An 18725-nucleotide genomic window follows, 5' to 3' on the forward strand; every position below is an offset into this window, starting at 1 on the left:
GTCACCGGAATTGACCCTTACACAAATGTCCTCAAGAGGGAAACTCAAACCCAGTCCTTCGTGTGACGAACAATCTGCACAACCCAAAGCCAACCCACCCACTGCCCCTTTATCACTACACACCCATGAAGATCCGGGTTAGAACTGGTCTTCACTAGTCCATGCTTGTCGTACGAGGCGACTAACAGGATCGGGTGGTCAGGCTAACATGGCTGACACATGTCATCGTATGCCAGTTGAAAGATGGCGTTAAACAAAAACAGAACAAACTTTAATCACTACACTCTAAATAGAAACATGTATCCCTCGACTGCAGTGTTCGCTGACAATATCCCCAGTGAGCTCAAAACACATGCTATTACCAAATGCTTTATTTACGTTTCTACATCAGCTACCGACCAGCTATCATTCTGCTGGGATTAAGTTCGGAGACAAGATCATGTTTTCAGCTACATCTGCAAAACCAGGTATGTTATTAATCAGAGATTTAAACGTAAAAAGTTGCATGTGGTAAAATGCATTTACGGTGGCAGACAGTGTCTTTTTTGAACCGTCTAAAGCATATTAAGTATTTTTTCTGCGTATCCTTCAACAATTTATCAGTTTTAGATCGGCCCCTTACGGATGAATAAGGGTCATCCTTATGTACACCTGATATCGTCTGGCTTCAGTTCGTCCACCTCGGCACAATGGATTTTGTCAAGGGGGCTCACCCTGTTTTTCGGGTTGCCACAGTACATGTCCTTGAAACGCTGTAAAGAGAAGAATAGTGAGTGAGTGAGTGAAATGAATATCCAATGTACTTAAGTAGTATATGGTGTCGGTGCTCAATGTGTGATTAGATCCGACATCAACACAGGCTATAGGCCTTTAATCAGTGTGTAACTAGAAAATGTGTGTGAGTCATTAAAATGTGTGTCACCCCGGCTTAAACGTACACATGACTCCCACTATGAGTTTGATATAACCATAACTTAATTTGTATATGAACAATAACACTGGTAACCGCTTCATAAAATAATAACATTTTCCGTTTGAAATCTATTCGTATTGTCAAACTTTGTTAGATCCGGAATTAACTGTGTATTTTCTAATTTACTTACAATGTACTGAATCGATAGGAAGTCTATAGTGCTAAAATCTGAAAAAAAGATTGTTAGAAAATAAGTGAATTTGTTTTCGTTTTTATTCCAGCAAAATAATGGATGATTTATGTCACTTTCAATAAGAAAATGATAATAGATGTCAATAAGAATTTCCGATAAACACGAGATTGATACCATGAGCAGTGGCTTAACGATAGCACATGATCAGGCAACTCCCAAATAATTCCTTTCATGCGATCCTCATTAAACGGTGCATACATGCTGTTTAAGGCGGAAACGGAACTGATAAGAACGGGTAACTCGACTCGTGCTACAAACGATGGCTGTAACACACGGAGTGTTTTTGTAGGCCTTCAGATCCATGTATTTATATGTATTGTTTCAGGTTTTGCACCTTGAATCAAATCAAATTATTTTTTTCCACTAGTCATTTCCGCCATGAGTTTCACTAGCACACCAATATGACGTTTTGAATATGACACCTGTCAGTTCAGATCAGTATTCCGACGCTGTAAGACTGAACAGTGCGATCAACTAAAATTATTGTGGATAAAGATGTCAACGTGATAGTTATACTGAACACCAAATAGCCCTCCCCTCTACAGAGAGAGAGAGAGAGAGAGAGAGAGAGAGAGAGAGAGAGAGAGAGAGAGAGAGAGAGAGAGAGAGAGAGAGAGAGAGAGAGAGAGAGAGAGAGAGAGAGAGAGGTAAAATACCCAGTGGATAGTCACATATAAGACAAATGTATCTTACTGAATCCATTAAAGTCGTCCGCATTCACAACGCCGTTTTTGTCGCCGTCGTAGAGACTGTACATGAATCGGCCATACTGCTCCGAGTAGCCATAACGACACACCCACCTGATCATGACTTCCCATTCTTTCAAGGTGCAAAGGTCATCTGTTGGTTAATCATCATAATCGTTAGTGTGTTTTAAAGATTTTCATGTTTAGAAAACTGGAACATTTAAAATGTATACTCTTTTCAAAGACACAAGTGTCGTATCTTCATTACCTATTATAATTGTACAACTTTTTTTATACCTTGAAAAAAAACATATTTGAATTGTGACAGTATTATGACTATATACATAATATGTGTTTTGCACATGAATCCTTGGTACTTGATCACGTCATATATAAACAGGACTACAAAGAACGCGTGTAAACGTTATCCATAACTCCACTTCTCTTTTCCCAGAGGGATTTGAGGTACCCTTACAATTGGCTGTTCTTTCTGTGATTCCAAAAATGGTTTTTTTTTATGAAATCTCTGTCCCTCTACCCGATTATCAAATGATTGCGTCGCTAAACAGAACTTACCGTCGTAGCTGAAATCTAAGATTTGTTTGTGGACGTCTCTGAAGTCAACTCTGCCGTCTTCGTCGTAGTCGTTGTCCACCACAGCAGCACAGAACTTCCCCACTAACTTGTCAGGAGGGTTGCAGTTGTACATCAGGTTAAACCAGTAACTTCAAGAAACAGGAGAGAGTGAATGAGTGAAAGAAGGAATACCAGTGTAGAGTGAGTGAGTGAGTGAGTGAGTTTAGTTTTACGCCGCACTCAGCAATATTCCACCTATATGGCGGTGGTCTGTAAATAATCCAGTCTGGACCAGACAATCCAGTGATCAACAGCATGACCATCGATCTACGCAATTGAGAACCGATGACATGTGTCAACCAAGTCAGCGAGCCTTACCACCCGATCCCGTTAGTCGCCTCTTACGAAAGCATGGGTTACTGAAGATCAATATTCTAACCCGGACCTTCACGGGTCACCAGTGTAGACAACATATGGCATTTGATTTCATAGTAAGTTGGTATAGTTTGTTTTGTTTCTTGTTGACGTTGCAGTATTCCAGCCTTGACCAGAAAATCCCGTGACTGATATGATGGGCATTGATCCAACCCGTGGGAGTTTATTGGTCTGCAGTCAAAGCACTATGCTAACATTCCAAACCAGACGGTGACCTAAGTCGCTTTTCCCGAATAGATTTTAGATAAGTGTTTTTCAAGAATACTTTACAATTTTACGGCCCTGGTGAATGTCTTGATATACCTGGAGAAACCACAGGTCCCACAGAAGAGGATGGCGAAGACGGCAAGTCTGTGGGCAAGCATTCTGCAAACCAAACCCGACTCAGTACATATAAACGATATGCTGTCAATAGTCTTTAAAGTACCGACCTGGGCATGTTACTGCGTTTTTTGCGTGCAGCAAAGAAGAGGTCGATATCAGAAACATCAGTCAAAAAAGGTACACACATAATCATCCTGTATAATTTCGCAGTTGCCAGAACAAATTTCTAGGAAACTAGCCACGGTGTGTTCGAGTGAAATCTCATTAGTCAAACTTATCACATCATTATTGATATTGACACACTACAGAGGAGAATGTAAAAAGTTAAAAAAAACTTGAGAGGAAAGAAACGGGATTATTTTTAAAGTATAAACTAACTGTCCAAATTGTAATTGTATTAAAAGTTACTGTCTAGGTGAGTAAGTGAGTTTAGTTTTATGGCGCTTGTAGCAATATTCCAGCAATTTTCCAGTTGGGGACAACAGGAATGGGCTTCAATACTGTCTATACTAGAGTAATATAGTTACAGTGTAAACTCACGGTATAAATAGTAGAAAACAAATGTATCAATAGTATGAAAAATGTCTCATTTCAATCACAAAAAAATGAACAACACTGCTTTTAAACAAAATCTTACACTCTGTAAATCGATTTATGTAGCTGACATGATGTTTGCTTATGAGAATTCATACAACAGTAACTAAAACTATCATAGTAACTTTAATGTTCAGCGAATAGTGAGGGTGGCAACATTATATGTCCTACAAATGAAAATCCAAATAGTTATTCATCAATACTACTGAAGCAAAGAACGGTTGGTTAGCCTAGTGGTGAAAGCGTTCGCTCGTCACGCAGAAGACCCGGGTTCGATTCTCCACATGGGCACAATGTGTGAAGCCCATTTCTGGTGTTCCCCGCCGTGATATTGCTGGAATATTGGTAAAAGCGGCGTAAAACTAAACTCACTCACTCACTGAAGCAATATTAAGTAACATACTTCAGTACAATGCGAAAAAGTACGAACCTGTGTGAATGCTTTGGATAACGACTCGAGATGTGGCCAGATTCGTTTCCGACTGTTCAGTCTGTGTGATAGCTCCGCCCCAGTTGGACAAAGACGCAAGGAGCTTTGGCAGGTGAGGGTACCGACGAGGGGTATCCATATTTTGAAAACTGATGTTTACAATAGCGCGCGTTGGTGGACAGAAGTGATGTTGCCTTGCTATGATTACTTTTATGGGAATTATATTTGTCACTATTATATACTAGGTGTACAAATACACACAATACTCAAGATACCAGACAAAATAATGTCACTGTGTGTGTTTACATGCCTGCGTGTGTGAGTGAGTGATCTTACCAATTGATTGATCCAGGTGGCTTATTTTTGTGTGCATCCAAGCATTCATATAACTGATGAATGTGTAAGTATATACTGGTTGCGTTCTACAAAATAAAGTTGACAACTATATACCTGAAACTGTTACTCCCCAAACTCAGAAGGAACACATGTACAGTGAGTTTAGTTTTACGCCGCACTCAGCAATATTCCAGCTATATGGCGGCGGTCTGTTAATAATCGAGTCTGGACCAGACAATCCAGTGATGAACATCATTAGCATCGATCTGCGCAATTGGGAACCGATGACATGTGTCAACCAAGCCAGCGAGCCTGACCACCCGATCCCGTTGGTCGCCTCTTACGACAAGCATGGGTTACTGAAGATCAAAATTTTAACCCGGACCTTCACGGGTGAACATATGTACAAAAGCCAAAGAAAGGTTGGCTAAAGAGATCTCGGATGATTACACTGTGGCTGTAGCTTTTGTACAGCTGGACAGACGTGTTCTTGTCATGGGTACCTTTCTGTTCCTTACAAACACTGAGGGGGCGGTGGGGTGGTCTAGTGGTTAAAGCGTTCGCTCGTCATCACGCCGAAGACCCGGGTTCGATTCCAGACATGGGTACAATGTGTGAAGCCCATTTCTGGTGTCCCCCGCCGTGATATTGCTGGAATATTGCTAAAAGTGGCGTAAAACCAAACTCACTCACTCCAAACACTGTGCGTTTTGTACTTGGTTGCATATTCATAACGTCGGTGATGGGCTTCATAACCCCGGAGAGACTGCTATCATGAACATAGTCCTCCCGCTCCCCCAACAAACCATCGAAGTCATTAAAAATCTACAACCTGAATGAGAGAGTGAATATTTAAATTACTGCATTGTTAGCGATATCACGCCTGTATGACCGCATGTTGGTATGACCAAATGGTTGTCTATATGACCGCATGTTGGTATGACCGAATGTTTGCCTATATGACCTCATGTTAGTATGACCGCATGTTAGTATGACAGAATGGTTGTCTATATGACCGAATGGTTGTCTATATGACCTCATGTTGGTATGACCGAATGGTTGTCTATATGACCGCATGTTAGTATGACCAAATGGTTGTCTATATGACCGCATGTTAGTATGACCGAATGGTTGTCTGTTTGACCGCATGTTGGTATGACCGAATGGTTGTCTATATGACCGCATGTCGGTATGACCGAATGGTTGTCTATATGACCGCATGTTGGTATGACCGAATGGTTGTCTATATGACCGCATGGTTGAAGGTATGACTGCATATTGTATTGCATGACTTCATGGATTCCTGGATACTTGAACTGTGGTCGATCATACAGCTATCTGTATAACTGCATGGTTCTTCTGTGTGACCTCAATGTGCCTGCATAAGCTCAAGGTTGTCTCTATTGCACAGTCATCCGATTTTAAATACATTCTTGTCTGTGTGGATGCATAGGTATTTGTATGAGTGTATCAGTCTGTTTATCTTCGAGATAGTGAATAAGTGTGCAAGTGTTTGTGGTCGTATAGTTTCAGTGACTATGTGGTTGCCCTGTAAAGTGTGTCTTAAAGTGAGTGAGTGAGTTTAGTTTTACGCCGCTTTTAGCAATATTCCAGCAATATCACGGCGGGGGACACCAGAAATGGGCTTCACACATTTTATCCATGTGGGGAATCGAACCCGGGTCTTCGGCGTGACTAGCGAACGCTTTACCCACTAAGCTACCCCACCGTCCTTTGCTTCAGTAGCATTGATGAATAACTATTTGGATTTTCATTTGTAGGACATATAATGTTGCCACCCTCACTATTCGCTGAACTTTAATTACTAAAGTTACTATGATAGTTTTAGTTACTATTGTATGAATTCTCATAAGCAAACATCATGTCAGCTACATATATCGATTTACAGAGTCAAGGATTTTGTTTAAAAGCAGTGTTGTTCATTTAATGTGATTGAAATGAGACATATGCCATACTGTCTTAGAACTACATTGCGTATTGCATTGTAGTTATCCAATAAATATATGCTTCTTAAGAATGACAACAGTGAGTGGTTGCAAAGTGTGGAATGCACACGTGTTATTCTGAATTAATGTTTCATATTTGATGTAGTGACTAGCATGACAGCCCCTAACTGGTCGAACAGCGTTTAGTGACGTTTGCCACACGTGGTGATTCTTGAGATCTCTTGTACACTAGCGCACTGGTTGTGCATTATGCAATATGCCAATATGCGTCTATCGAGATCACAAACTATACTAGTGTATACCGTCACTGCGCATCACGACATACATGCATGCTCCTATTGGGAAAAAAACATGCCAACCCGTTTTTACTGACAGTACGTTAGTACATAAATATTTAGGTTGATAGAAAGAAAGGTCCAGTGTTCTGGTGCCCTAAATGACTTGCAGTTTGAGAAAGTACCTAGGACGGGGAAAATGCTGACAGCGAACCAACTATGCAGGTTAATAGTGGGTCGTGTTTACCTAATTTGTGAGAAGAAGATGCACTCCTGCCTTTAAAATCACTATAGCGTTTCCTCAAATCAACATAATTTGTTGTCATAACAGGTTCCGTTGCAGTATACCAGTGGTATTGAAAACATGAAGTTATAATACGTGCAATACAATAAGGATCTTGAATTGCAATAACATTTTGTAATGACGTACGGATGCGCGACCTGTCAGGATCTCCTATTTGATTGACGTGTTGAGTTTGCTGACTAACGGGTCAACATGCAACGCAGTGGTTTGTCCAAGAGACAACCCGATCGCGGCATACCAAAAGACGTTAAAATATGGTACTTGTTGGTCCCTGCCTGGCGCTCGGCATTAATGGGTACAACAAGGACTGGTCGGCTCGGAGTCAGTATAATGTGTCTGTCATACTTCACTGTGGCATGGTATCTCATTCGGCTAGCACTATAAAACCAGCTTCTGTCTGGGCTAGTACAAGCAGCCGCACATACACATACACACGCATGCACGTCGTCATATGAGCGTAATATTCTCAAGCACGACGTAAATACCCAATTTCACCTCACCTCACTTCCAAGAGACAAACCCACCCGGAATAGCTTTAAAGTTGCTCGGGGGAAGAGTTCAGAATAAAGGTGAGCTGTTTCTTTGGCGACAGTCGAAATGTGGTATGGTATACCGAATAATTAAAGCTGTATCATGTAAACATACAGATACTAATCAATGTGAGTTACAAAGAATGTCTTGTAATGATTGTTTTGACCTGGTCGGTTTTTTACATGGTACATTTAGAATATGCGATTTATATATTGTATGCTTGAAGATCTCTTTTTGTGCATTTTCGGGAAAATTGTACTTGAGAAAATTGAAATGTGCTTGAGAAAATTAATATGCCCAAACTTGGTAAAACATATTTTCGTTTGTTTTGGATTGTGAAATTCACATAAATATACTGGTTTGTGTATTCTGCACTGTTTTTGTTTTTTTTGGCGCTCCTAAATAAAAATCCTTCCGTTAAATAACTAAGTTCGTGTAAATCTACTCACACCTATCTACCCACGGATGATGTTCAGAACGTTGTTGTGTCTGGCCCTATTCGTTGTCTCTACATCAGCCTCGGGAATCAGGTTCAGCAACAACAAGAATACAGAATGCGGTTCCTTCCAAATTCAACAATCGGGCCGGTGGGAACTAAAAAATAGTATTTCAGTCTTGCAATCTCAATCGGCCTTGAAGTAGTTGATATGGACTAAGTGTCTGATATGGACTGAGTGAGTGAGTTTACTTTTACGCCGAACTTAGCAATATTCCAGCTATATGGCGGTGGTCTGTAAATAATCGTGTCTGGACCAGACAATCCAGTGATCAACAGCATGAGCATCGATCTACGCAACTGGGAACCGATGACCACCCGATCCCGTTAGTCGCCTCTTACGACAAGCATAGGTTACTGAAGATCAATTCTGACCCGGATCTTCAAGGGTCGCGAATCTCGAGAATACGTGAATCCTCGAGAATAAAGAATAACGAGTATATGAGCCAGTAGATGATAATATGAGCAGTGGTCAAAGCATTTGGTGTACGTCAACACAGTCCACGGGTCCAATGTAGAAAAGGCAGAGTTGATTATAATCAGTAAGTCGCAGAGTGGCGATATCCAGCAACGTTGAGACAACAAGCAATGTTTTTGTGGGCCTCAATACCTGGTTTCATTAGGTTTTTCCTCATATGTGTTGCAGTTTTGTCATTTTAAAATTGTACTTATAAACAAATTATTTAATAAATATTATAATATGATAAGTCTGACTCTGTGACTCTGTATTCACTCAGACCCACCAACGAGTTCATGACTGATGTTGACACGCGTCAAGTTCTGGATGACCTCAAGCTCTCGACATCAACAAAGATGGCCGCCTCACTTCCACCGAGATGAACGACCGTACTTTTGCTGCCGTCTTCGACAGTTCTCTTGAACGTTTAAGTATTGATACAGAAGTTATTCAGAATCACGACCTTGCTCAACCTTAGCTTGACAATAGTACCTGGAGGGACTCCAGAAGCCCAAGCGCTCCTTTGTTGTGCAAGGATCAGACATGAACACATACTGCAGTTATGTTCAAGTTTCTGTTGGGTCAGTGATGTATCTGCGACAGCAGATTTGTCGTTTAACGGAAGAAATGTCTTGCCCTGACTTAACTATATTACGCACAGTGACAAAGCCCGAAAGCCTAACTTCCTAAATGAGAAGGCGAAAACCCTATGTACAAGTAGTGACGGTATGTTTCTATGTAGGGAATGCATATACTATATTGCATATATTGTTACTAAACAGTGAAGTAGTGACTTATTGAAGATGCTTTAAGTTTGAAAGGAGTGTTGGTTTGCAACACTTATATTACTGTTATTATTTCGTTTTGGAGTTAACCTTTTCCTTCTTGTTTCACTGACAGAATTTAGTGTCGTCAGTTCTAAAGGCAGGTATTAAAGACAATAAAGCATACGACTTTATGGATAACAACTTCTTGTTTATTACTAAGTTGTTATCCATAAAGTAGTATGCTTTATTTTTGGCTCACCAACTTCAAGAATGCCAATCAAACAATTAGTAAGTAAAGAACCTGAAACTATATGTACCAAGTGGTCAGGGTGTAAATCGATAGTATTAGTACAGCTGTGGATAATTAAATAAGTATCATATGAGTGACGGTTTGGTCCCATTTTGACCTACATCCCAATTTGCTTACAGTGAAAGTCAAGGGATGTAGAACACCCCTTTTGCATGAATATGTCCCAAGTCTAATTAGCTGTGAGATTATCTCCCATACACTGGTGTTATAATCAAACTTTGATCATGAGAGAACAGGCTTGTCCAAGGTTTAATGAGTAGATGTTGCTCAAGGTATGTTGTTCCAACATTTGTACAAATAAAATACCAGGTCTTCATTCCATTGCAAATGGACCCGTGAAGATCCGGGGTAGAATAGGTCTTCAGCAACCCATGTGCTTGCCATAAAAGGCAACTATGCTTGTCGTAAGAGGCGACTAACGGGATCGGGTGGTCAGTTTCGCTGACTTGGTTGACACATGTCATCGGTTCCCAATTGCGCAGATCGATGCTCATGCTGTTGATCACTGGATTGTCTGGTCCAGACTCGATTATTTACAGACCACCGCCATATAGCTGGGATATTGCTGAGTGCGGCGTTAAACTAAACTCACTCACTCACTCCATTGCAAATGGCATTTCTACAGAGATCAGAGTTCCTTATTTCTCAGCATGGCGGACAACAGGTCATTCACGCAGGTTGCAGATACCGACTCAACGTTAGACGACATGTTACCACACATTAGAAATGTGTTGTTCAAGGATGTAAGGGCCGCTGTAGTGCCGTAGGCGATCATGTCACTTCCACCAGTGATCACACTCATCCCCCTGTTGAAAACACAGAGCATGGTCGTCTCCTTAGTCGTCTCTGCCAACGTGTTCAACAAGACATCACCCCAGTTCAGCAGGTATACAATGAAGAGCTCGGGCATCTAGATGACAATGCTGCTGCTACCATGACATCAAATCCGAGTGTAAAATCAGCCCTCTACCGACACCGCATCAAGTCCCTTCCTCCTCTACCATATACCGGATACATAGCCGTTCAGCTGTAGACCTTTCAGCAGGAATCATGGACCCTCTCTGGATCCGCCTATGACACACAAGATGGAAGAGACTTTCTCTGTGTGGATGATGGTGATGATGACAAACTGCTTGTGTTTCCGAGCACTGAGATGCTTGATATCCCGGGTGAATCTGAAACATTGTATATGGATGGTACATTTTATGTGTGCCCCAGCTTGTGGCTGTAAGTCTACGCTATTCACTGCATAGTAGATGGCAAGATGTAACAAAACAAAACAGACATTGGTACGACTATTCAATCTGATGGAAGGTGTTGTGAAGACAAAAATTGACATTGATCTCTCTCCAAACACTATCCAAACTGACTTTCAGGCTGCAGTAATCAGTGCTGTTAGCGAGGTATGCCTTGCTGCAACAACCCGTGGATGTTTACCAGCGTCTACAGCATCTGAAGCAGCAGTTTGTGACCGGGAGAAGGACAGCCATTCAGTTCAGACACAACAGGACACTTGATTAAGCTTCATTAAGTTTTCTGAATCCAATTACTTGAGACAGCATTATCATAATATGATAATTAGTAATAAATACTAATAAATACAGACATTAGAACTGACTTGGATTAGTCCATTGTATATACGAGGGGAGATAAAAAAGTATGTAGAATCACCAAGAAAACGATATAAATGCAGTCATTTTTATGTTTTATTTTTCTACATATTATCTGTCAAGCTCAAGCAATTTGGTTTTGATATGTTCCAGTCTCATGATCGCCATTTTGTTTGACCTTTTGTCTTGGTACCCTCAAAAAAACGCATAGTCTACAATAAATGCATCCAAAACTTCTGGAAACAAAATATGCAAGAAATATTTTGTGTGTTTGAGATATATAGAAGTCCGCTAGAATCACACTTAGATATTAAAGTTCATAAAAAAAGCAATTTGAAATTACAATCGATCGTTAAAGTGATCCCCCCATCTCCTTCATGTTGACTGAAAGAACTTGTTTTGGGGACACTACCCCTTTAGATGATATAAGGGCATAGTTTATTCTAATGTTTTCGCTATGCATACATGATGCCAAAGGTTCAAACTAAATACTGAATGGTCACACAAGTGTCAGCTAACAATATATTGTAAACAGTGCCAGCTTGAATATCTGGACACAATGGTTTTGAAAGATTAAAATGGATGTGTCCTTAAAAAATAACCCCCGACTAAATATATATCAGGCAATCCAAATCTTTGACTGTTGATCATGACGGGAAGTCATCCAATGCTATACTGAACATATTTTGTATGACATTATCTGAGGGCATACCATTATCCAAGAGGAGTCCAAAAGACAAATCGTTTTCATTTTCTGCAATTTTGTTAGAAATATTACACCCCAATGTGTTGTGATGACAAATATCTGGTTAACCACATTACCCACACATGTGAAATTTTGGATATGGCTTTGCTAACGATTCCGTCAAAGTAAAATGGAAGCTTTTCAAACATTGGACATCGAGAATATAGTTAGGGTACGTATTTTTTGATCGACCCTCGTAGTAGGTTGTCCCATGTTTAACATTGCATGAAGTATAGCCACTGGAGTGTAAATGTGCTTTGATAAGAGTGTAGGCAAAATGGAATGTAGGCAAAATGGGAACATGCCGACAGTTAGATGTGGATATGTGGTAAGTTTAGTAATATTTTGTTTAGAACCACAGCATTAGAGGAATGTTATTGAGAATGCGCTTTGCCTTTTGGAATGCATGTCATAAACCACAAAACGTCTTCATAATGTTATTCTTTCGTTCCATACACCATGTTGCGAAATGCGACTGAAAATGAAAGCAAACGATATTACAAAAGTAACAATCACCTGGAGTCGAAAACACGGTGGGTGAAAAATATAATATAACGAGCAAAGTTACTGTAACATTTGCCTATATTAATTGAAATAAATTTTATCATCTAACATGTATGGAAGTAATCGACGTTAAATTAATGAATTACGGAACTTTTAGACATCCTCAGATATTTGCCTTGACTCCACCGAGGCACAAACACATTAGCCGTGAAGATCCTGGCTAGCTGCAACCCCTGCAGGATCGGTTGGTTAGGCTCGCTGGCTTGGCTCATAATATCAATCACTCGATCGTCTGGTCCAGATCCGATTACTTAAAAGCCGCCGTCATATAGCGGTAATATTGCTGAGTGCGGCGTTAAACAACCAACAAACGAAACACAAACATACATTCGTGACCCACTCGTGTTATTCCGGGACAAGCCTTTTTGGAGGTTGCGGAAAGGGACGAGTGGTGACGACATACAGCTGAGTTACTTGCTCTAGACCATGCCCAACGGACAAGGGCGTTAGCTATTGAATGAAGCGAATGTGAAATAGTACGCACGTGGTCATTCTGAAACTACATGTACTACTTCTTCGCCATTAGAACCATTTGCAGGAAATTACCATTATTGCCATCTTGTAAGTTATTTGTAATGTTACATTAGCCACAAAACACAACGTTGCTTAAAGGTAATTCGCATGCTGCCTTCATATATGAAAAGGTAATTAAAACACTCGCCATGTATATTACCATTCCTATAACTTTAGGAGGTGAGGTGAAATTGGGTTTTACGTCGTGCTTGAGAATATTTCGCTCATATGACGACGTGCATGCGTGTGTATGTGTATGTGCGGCTGCTTGTAGTAGCCAAGACTTAAGCTGGTTTTATAGTGCTAGCCCACTGAGATACCATGCCACAGTGAAGCATGAATACCCCACTCAGACACATTATACTGACTCCGAGTCGACCAGTCCTTGCTGTACCCATTAATGCCGAGGCAGGGACCAACAAGTACCATATTTTAACGTCTTTTGGTATGACGCGGTCGGGGATCGAACCCGCAACCTTCCGCTCTCCGGGCGGACGCTCTAACCACTACACCACGGACGCGGTCTATAACTTTAGGATGTAGTAAACAAGGTCTGTATTTCTGAAATTTGATCTATTCTGCACAGATGGACCGCTTGTATAATGTGAGTAATTATTCATTCGTACGCACGCACGCACGCACACACACACACACACACACACACACACACACACACACACACACACACACACACATACAACTTGAATATACATTTTTCTGGCCTATATCTAATATTGCTAAAATTACCCTGTCAACACTACTACTATCCTAATACCCACACTGATATAAACAACGACTAAATACAAAATTGGATACTAAAACTGGACAAAGTCTTATCAATATTTTATCACATGATGTGGTATTGAAAACTAGAAATATTTCAAACTCACCACTCTCTTAAAACTGCCAAGGGTCACACTGTTAACGAGCATCGGACATAATCCGGGAGTGGTGTAGAACCAAGGTGCAGTACGTTTATCTGTATTGTATGTTAATATCACATGGTCAAATCACGCGCGTGCCACATATACCTTTGTGGCATACTCGCGACTGGCCATTGATGCCTCGGTCAAACTAAATGACATAATCTCACGTTCACAATAACAACGTTATCGTAAGTTTTATCTGTAAACGCGATTACCTGCGATAGCTAGAATTTATGTAATATGGATTACAGTCACAAATCATTGGGTGGCTGTCGAGTAAATTCACTCAGGTATGTAACTTTACTTTCTTCTAGCTCGATAAACATTAACCATTGCTATTCTACGTTAAATATAATATTATAGGACATCTCTTTGGCACTACCTTCAGGTTATTGTGGGGGCGGTGGGGTAGCCTAGGGGTAAAGCGTTCGCTCGTCACGCCGAAGACCCGGGTTCGATTCCCAACGTGAGTTCAGTTCAGTTATTTCAGTAATTAGGCCACCGGCCCATAATACAAACACAGCATGAGACATATTGAGCACCAGTACGGTGTGGGGAATCATACATCAATTGTAATGGGTATGGGTTCGAATCCCGGATGGGACTCAACCCAAAAAATACAGTAACTAAAGTACTGTCGGAAATAGAAAAAAACTGTTTTTAGGCTGTTACTCTGTATCACTAAAATTTACACAATTGCAAATAGCATATGTCGAAATAACCCACATCGGCCTAACTGCGCGTTCAGTGGGATGCGTAATAGGATATCCAGAAAAGCATGTTTACTCGTAAAATCGGGCAAAACTTAGAAAAAATACGAATGGCTGCTGAAAACAATAGATCAGACTATAGATGGCAATTAGGTCGCTCAGCCAGGTATGACGACGGATCGTCGAGTCACCTGGCATGAAATGCATGTGCTGCCTACAGGCACAAGGGGTCATCTCAAAGATATTTTATGCTTTTTTATGTGTGTTCAATATGTTTCATCTATTGATTAACATCTTACGTGTCTTTCTTTCATAAAGGTTATGTTGTGATGTGTAAAAGAGTATGATACCCATAGAAAAGCTTATATCAGCCATCGTATGAAATGTCTCAAAATATATAGGTGGCATGACAACCAGAAGATCGACAGGATGGTATTTCCCAGTATGTCTACTCCCAGTATGACTACTCCCAGTTTGACTACTCCCAGTATGACTACTCCCAGTTTGACTACTCCCAGTATGACTACTCCCGGTTTGACTACTCCCAGTATGACTACCCCCGGTATGACTACTCCCAGTATGACTACTCCCAGTTTGACTACTCCCAGTATGACTACTCCCGGTTTGACTACTCCCAGTATGACTACCCCCGGTATGACTACTCCCAGTATAACTTCTCCCATTATGACTACTCCCAGTATGACTACACCCAGTATGATTACTCCCGGTATGACTACTCCCAGTATGACTACTCCCAGTATGATAACTCCCAGTATGACTACTCCCAGTATGACTACTCCCAGTATGATTACTCCCGGTATGACTACTCCCAGTTTGACTACTCCCAGTATGACTACTCCCAGTATGACTACTCCCGGTATGACTACTCCCAGTTTGACTACTCCCAGTATGACTACTCCCAGTTAGACTACTCCCAGTATGACTACTCCCAGTATGACTACTCCCGGTATGACTACTCCCGGTATGACTACTCCCGGTATGACTACTCCCAGTATGACTACTCCCAGTTTAACTACTCCCAGTATGATTACTCCAAGTATGACTACTTCGAGTATGACTTCTTCCAGTATGACTACTCCCAGTATGACTACTCCCAGTATGACTACTCCCAGTATGACTACTCCCAGTTTAACTACTCCCAGTATGATTACTCCCAGTATGACTACTCCCAGTATGACTACTCCCAGTATGACTACTCCCGGTATGACTACTCCCAGTTTAACTACTCCCAGTATGATTACTCCCAGTATGACTACTCCAAGTATGACTACTCCCAGTATGACTACTTCCAGTATGACTACTCCCAGTATGACTACTCCCAGTTTAACTACTCCCAGTATGATAACTCCAAGTATGATTACTCCCAGTATGACTACTCCCAGTATGACTACTCCCAGTATGACTTCTCCCAGTTTAACTACTCCCAGTATGATTACTCCCAGTATGACTTCTCCCAGTATGACTACTCCCAGTATGACTACTCCCAGTATGACTTCTCCCGGTATGACTACTCCCAGTTTAACTACTCCCAGTATGATTACTCCAAATATGACTACTCCCAGTATGACTACTCCCAGTATGACTACTCCCGGTATGACTACTCCCAGTTTGACTACTCCCAGTATGACTACTCCCGGTATGACTACTCCCGGTATGACTACTCCCGGTATGACTACTCCAAGTATGACTACTCCCAGTATGACTACTCCCAGTATGACTACTCCCAGTTTGACTACTCCCAGTATGACTACTCCAAGTATGACTACTCCCAGTTTGACTACTCCTAGTATGACTACTCCCAGTTTGACTACTCCCAGTATGACTACTCCCAGTATGACTACTCCCGGTATGACAACTCCCGGTAAATAAACCTCTTTGAAATAAACCTATAAGTGTGACTCCCAGAGCCTATCTATAATGATTAGAAGCCAAGTGAATCGGGTATCTTGTGATCATTCATTGTTTGTTTTGATATTTGGAGAATAAAACTTTGTAAACTTACAGTACAGGTTGTTTGTTTTGAAAATTGGAGGACATAATCCCTCCAACTTCCATTCAAACTATCAACTGTAGAATACAAAGATATTCTCAATCATTTTTACCGAGCGCAATTATGTTGTGGAATTTATTGCCCGATGGAGCTGTTAACTCTATTTCCCTGAATCAATTTAAAACCATGATAAACCAAACAGAAACTCGCAATTACTTTGATTTAAATTTTGGGACTAGATTTTGTCAAACCATCCATTGTCGCCTCAAGCTCGGCTGTAGTGAGCTAAACGCAGACAGATATAATCGACATATATCGGAAACATCTAAGTGTTCATGTGGTCATTATAATGAAGACGTCATTCACTACCTTTTTACGGAACTATCAAAATTTAAGAACAACTGTGTAACGAAATAAAATATTATACAGCACAATAACTTCTTAATTCACTTACAACGTAGTGTATATGATATATCGTGTAACTCGGTATGTGTATACTTGAACTCTTCCACAACAATGAATTATGTAATTAGCTGAATAAATATTGTATGAATCTGGTACAGCTATAATTGTTTATAAGTGTTGGTTGAACAGTCTACCCGATGGAGGGGAGGAGAGAGCTAGTAATTAAATACCGCTCGACTGGAACAGGTTGTGTATTGGACGGGTAGTCAAACTGGGAGTAGTCATAATGGAAATGAACCGACAGGATTGGATATTACATGTATTTGTACATTGTTATGAAATGCTATTTTCTTCCCCAGTTTAATTCACGTAAAGGATTATTTTATTTACCGAACTTAGTTTAACAGATATTTCACACTTTCATATATTAACTACATAAACTGTAGATATAAATACGAAAAAACAGTTGTTTTTTTATTTCCGACAGTACTTTAGAATTTGTACTTTACTAACAAAGTGTAATCCCAAATGTAACATATGTTGCATCTATTGTAATATCTTGATATTAAATATCTTAAAAGTTATCACGTTTCTTCAAACCAAGAAATATGCATTTGGCAAGGTTGTTAATAATGATTCTACCATGACTTCAGTAAACACTGGATTGTGATTGGTTAATTAAAGTCATTCAGAGGTATATAATCACGTTATACAGGTCTCTGTTTCCCTTGCGCAATCATACATGGTTTACGGTAATGCACTATTTTTGTCTGCCCACCAACATGGCGGACACCAAACAACCTTCCGATGCATCGATAAATTACGGCGATTTTGCTGTCGGAAATTACACATGTCTTTAAAGATGGATTTAGCGATGACGGGCTCGACTCACTACTTGCGTAAATCACAGCAATAGTTGTTTATACATACAAAAGTACTTCGAAAGCATGGAAACAAATATTCAGTCGAACAAGATCAAAACATCGTCTGCTTTCCGAATAAAAATTCAGCAAAAAACAAATATGTTTACGTTGATTCTATGTTATGTCAGAATAGATCCAGCAATAGACTGCTACACAATTTCCGTGTTAAATTAATTATCAGCTTTCGTCAACGATATCGCCACTGATCTTGATCCGGTACCGGAGGATGCATTAACATCGAACGCCGAAGAAATTTTAATGCTTTCCGTCCACATAAATAAACAGTTGGGTTATCAATTCAAACAAAATGATATTTTGAAATTTGTACTGTTTCAAATTTAGCGGTAGTAAAACACAATTACAGAATCTGCAAACCGTTCTGTTTAGCCCAACATATTTTTTTTCTGAAAGTATAATATCGTTGAAAAAGTTATTTAGCTTAGTCATGATCCCTCTTATCCATTACACTGCTTGATCTAAAGTAGTCTATTAAAGTATAATTAATTACCTTACCGTGTGTTTGCCAGAGGTACACCCTCATGTCCTGATCAATCCTTTCGGAAATATCACCACAAATCTGGCTCTTTGTCAACAGACTCGCGAACATGCCAGCGAATCCGATTCAATTTGAATTCACTACACTTTGAAACCACTAGGTCACAAA

The 18725-nt window shown here is 40.3% G+C and overlaps 1 protein-coding gene across 1 annotated transcript; it reads right to left on the reverse strand.

Moving 5' to 3' along the window:
• Positions 1–356: 356 nt before the first annotated feature.
• On the reverse strand, positions 357–4291 carry LOC124290058. Its single transcript, XM_046726746.1, has 6 exons — positions 4212–4291; positions 3167–3229; positions 2429–2577; positions 1860–2006; positions 1104–1141; positions 357–752 (listed from the first exon to the last, which is right to left on the reverse strand). The coding sequence occupies exons 2-6, from the start codon at positions 3226–3228 to the stop codon at positions 642–644; spliced, it is 507 nt and encodes a 168-aa protein (XP_046582702.1). The 5' UTR covers position 3229; positions 4212–4291; the 3' UTR covers positions 357–641.
• Positions 4292–18725: the final 14434 nt, after the last annotated feature.

The sequence above is a fragment of the Haliotis rubra genome, unplaced genomic scaffold (assembly GCF_003918875.1).
Source record: "Haliotis rubra isolate DU_JTF1 unplaced genomic scaffold, ASM391887v1 Scf455, whole genome shotgun sequence".
Lineage (NCBI taxonomy): Eukaryota > Metazoa > Mollusca > Gastropoda > Lepetellida > Haliotidae > Haliotis > Haliotis rubra.

Excerpts from the sequence above, each read along its gene's own strand:
- LOC124290058 (XM_046726746.1), bottom strand. The coding sequence starts at position 3,228 with ATGCTTGCCCACAGACTTGCCGTCTTCGCCATCCTCTTCTGTGGGACC. Across the intron at positions 2,578-3,166 it reads GGGACCTGTGGTTTCTCCAG|TTACTGGTTTAACCTGATGT; the intron begins GTATATCAAGAC and ends TGTTTCTTGAAG. Across the intron at positions 2,007-2,428 it reads CTTAGATTTCAGCTACGACG|ATGACCTTTGCACCTTGAAA; the intron begins GTAAGTTCTGTT and ends ATTAACCAACAG.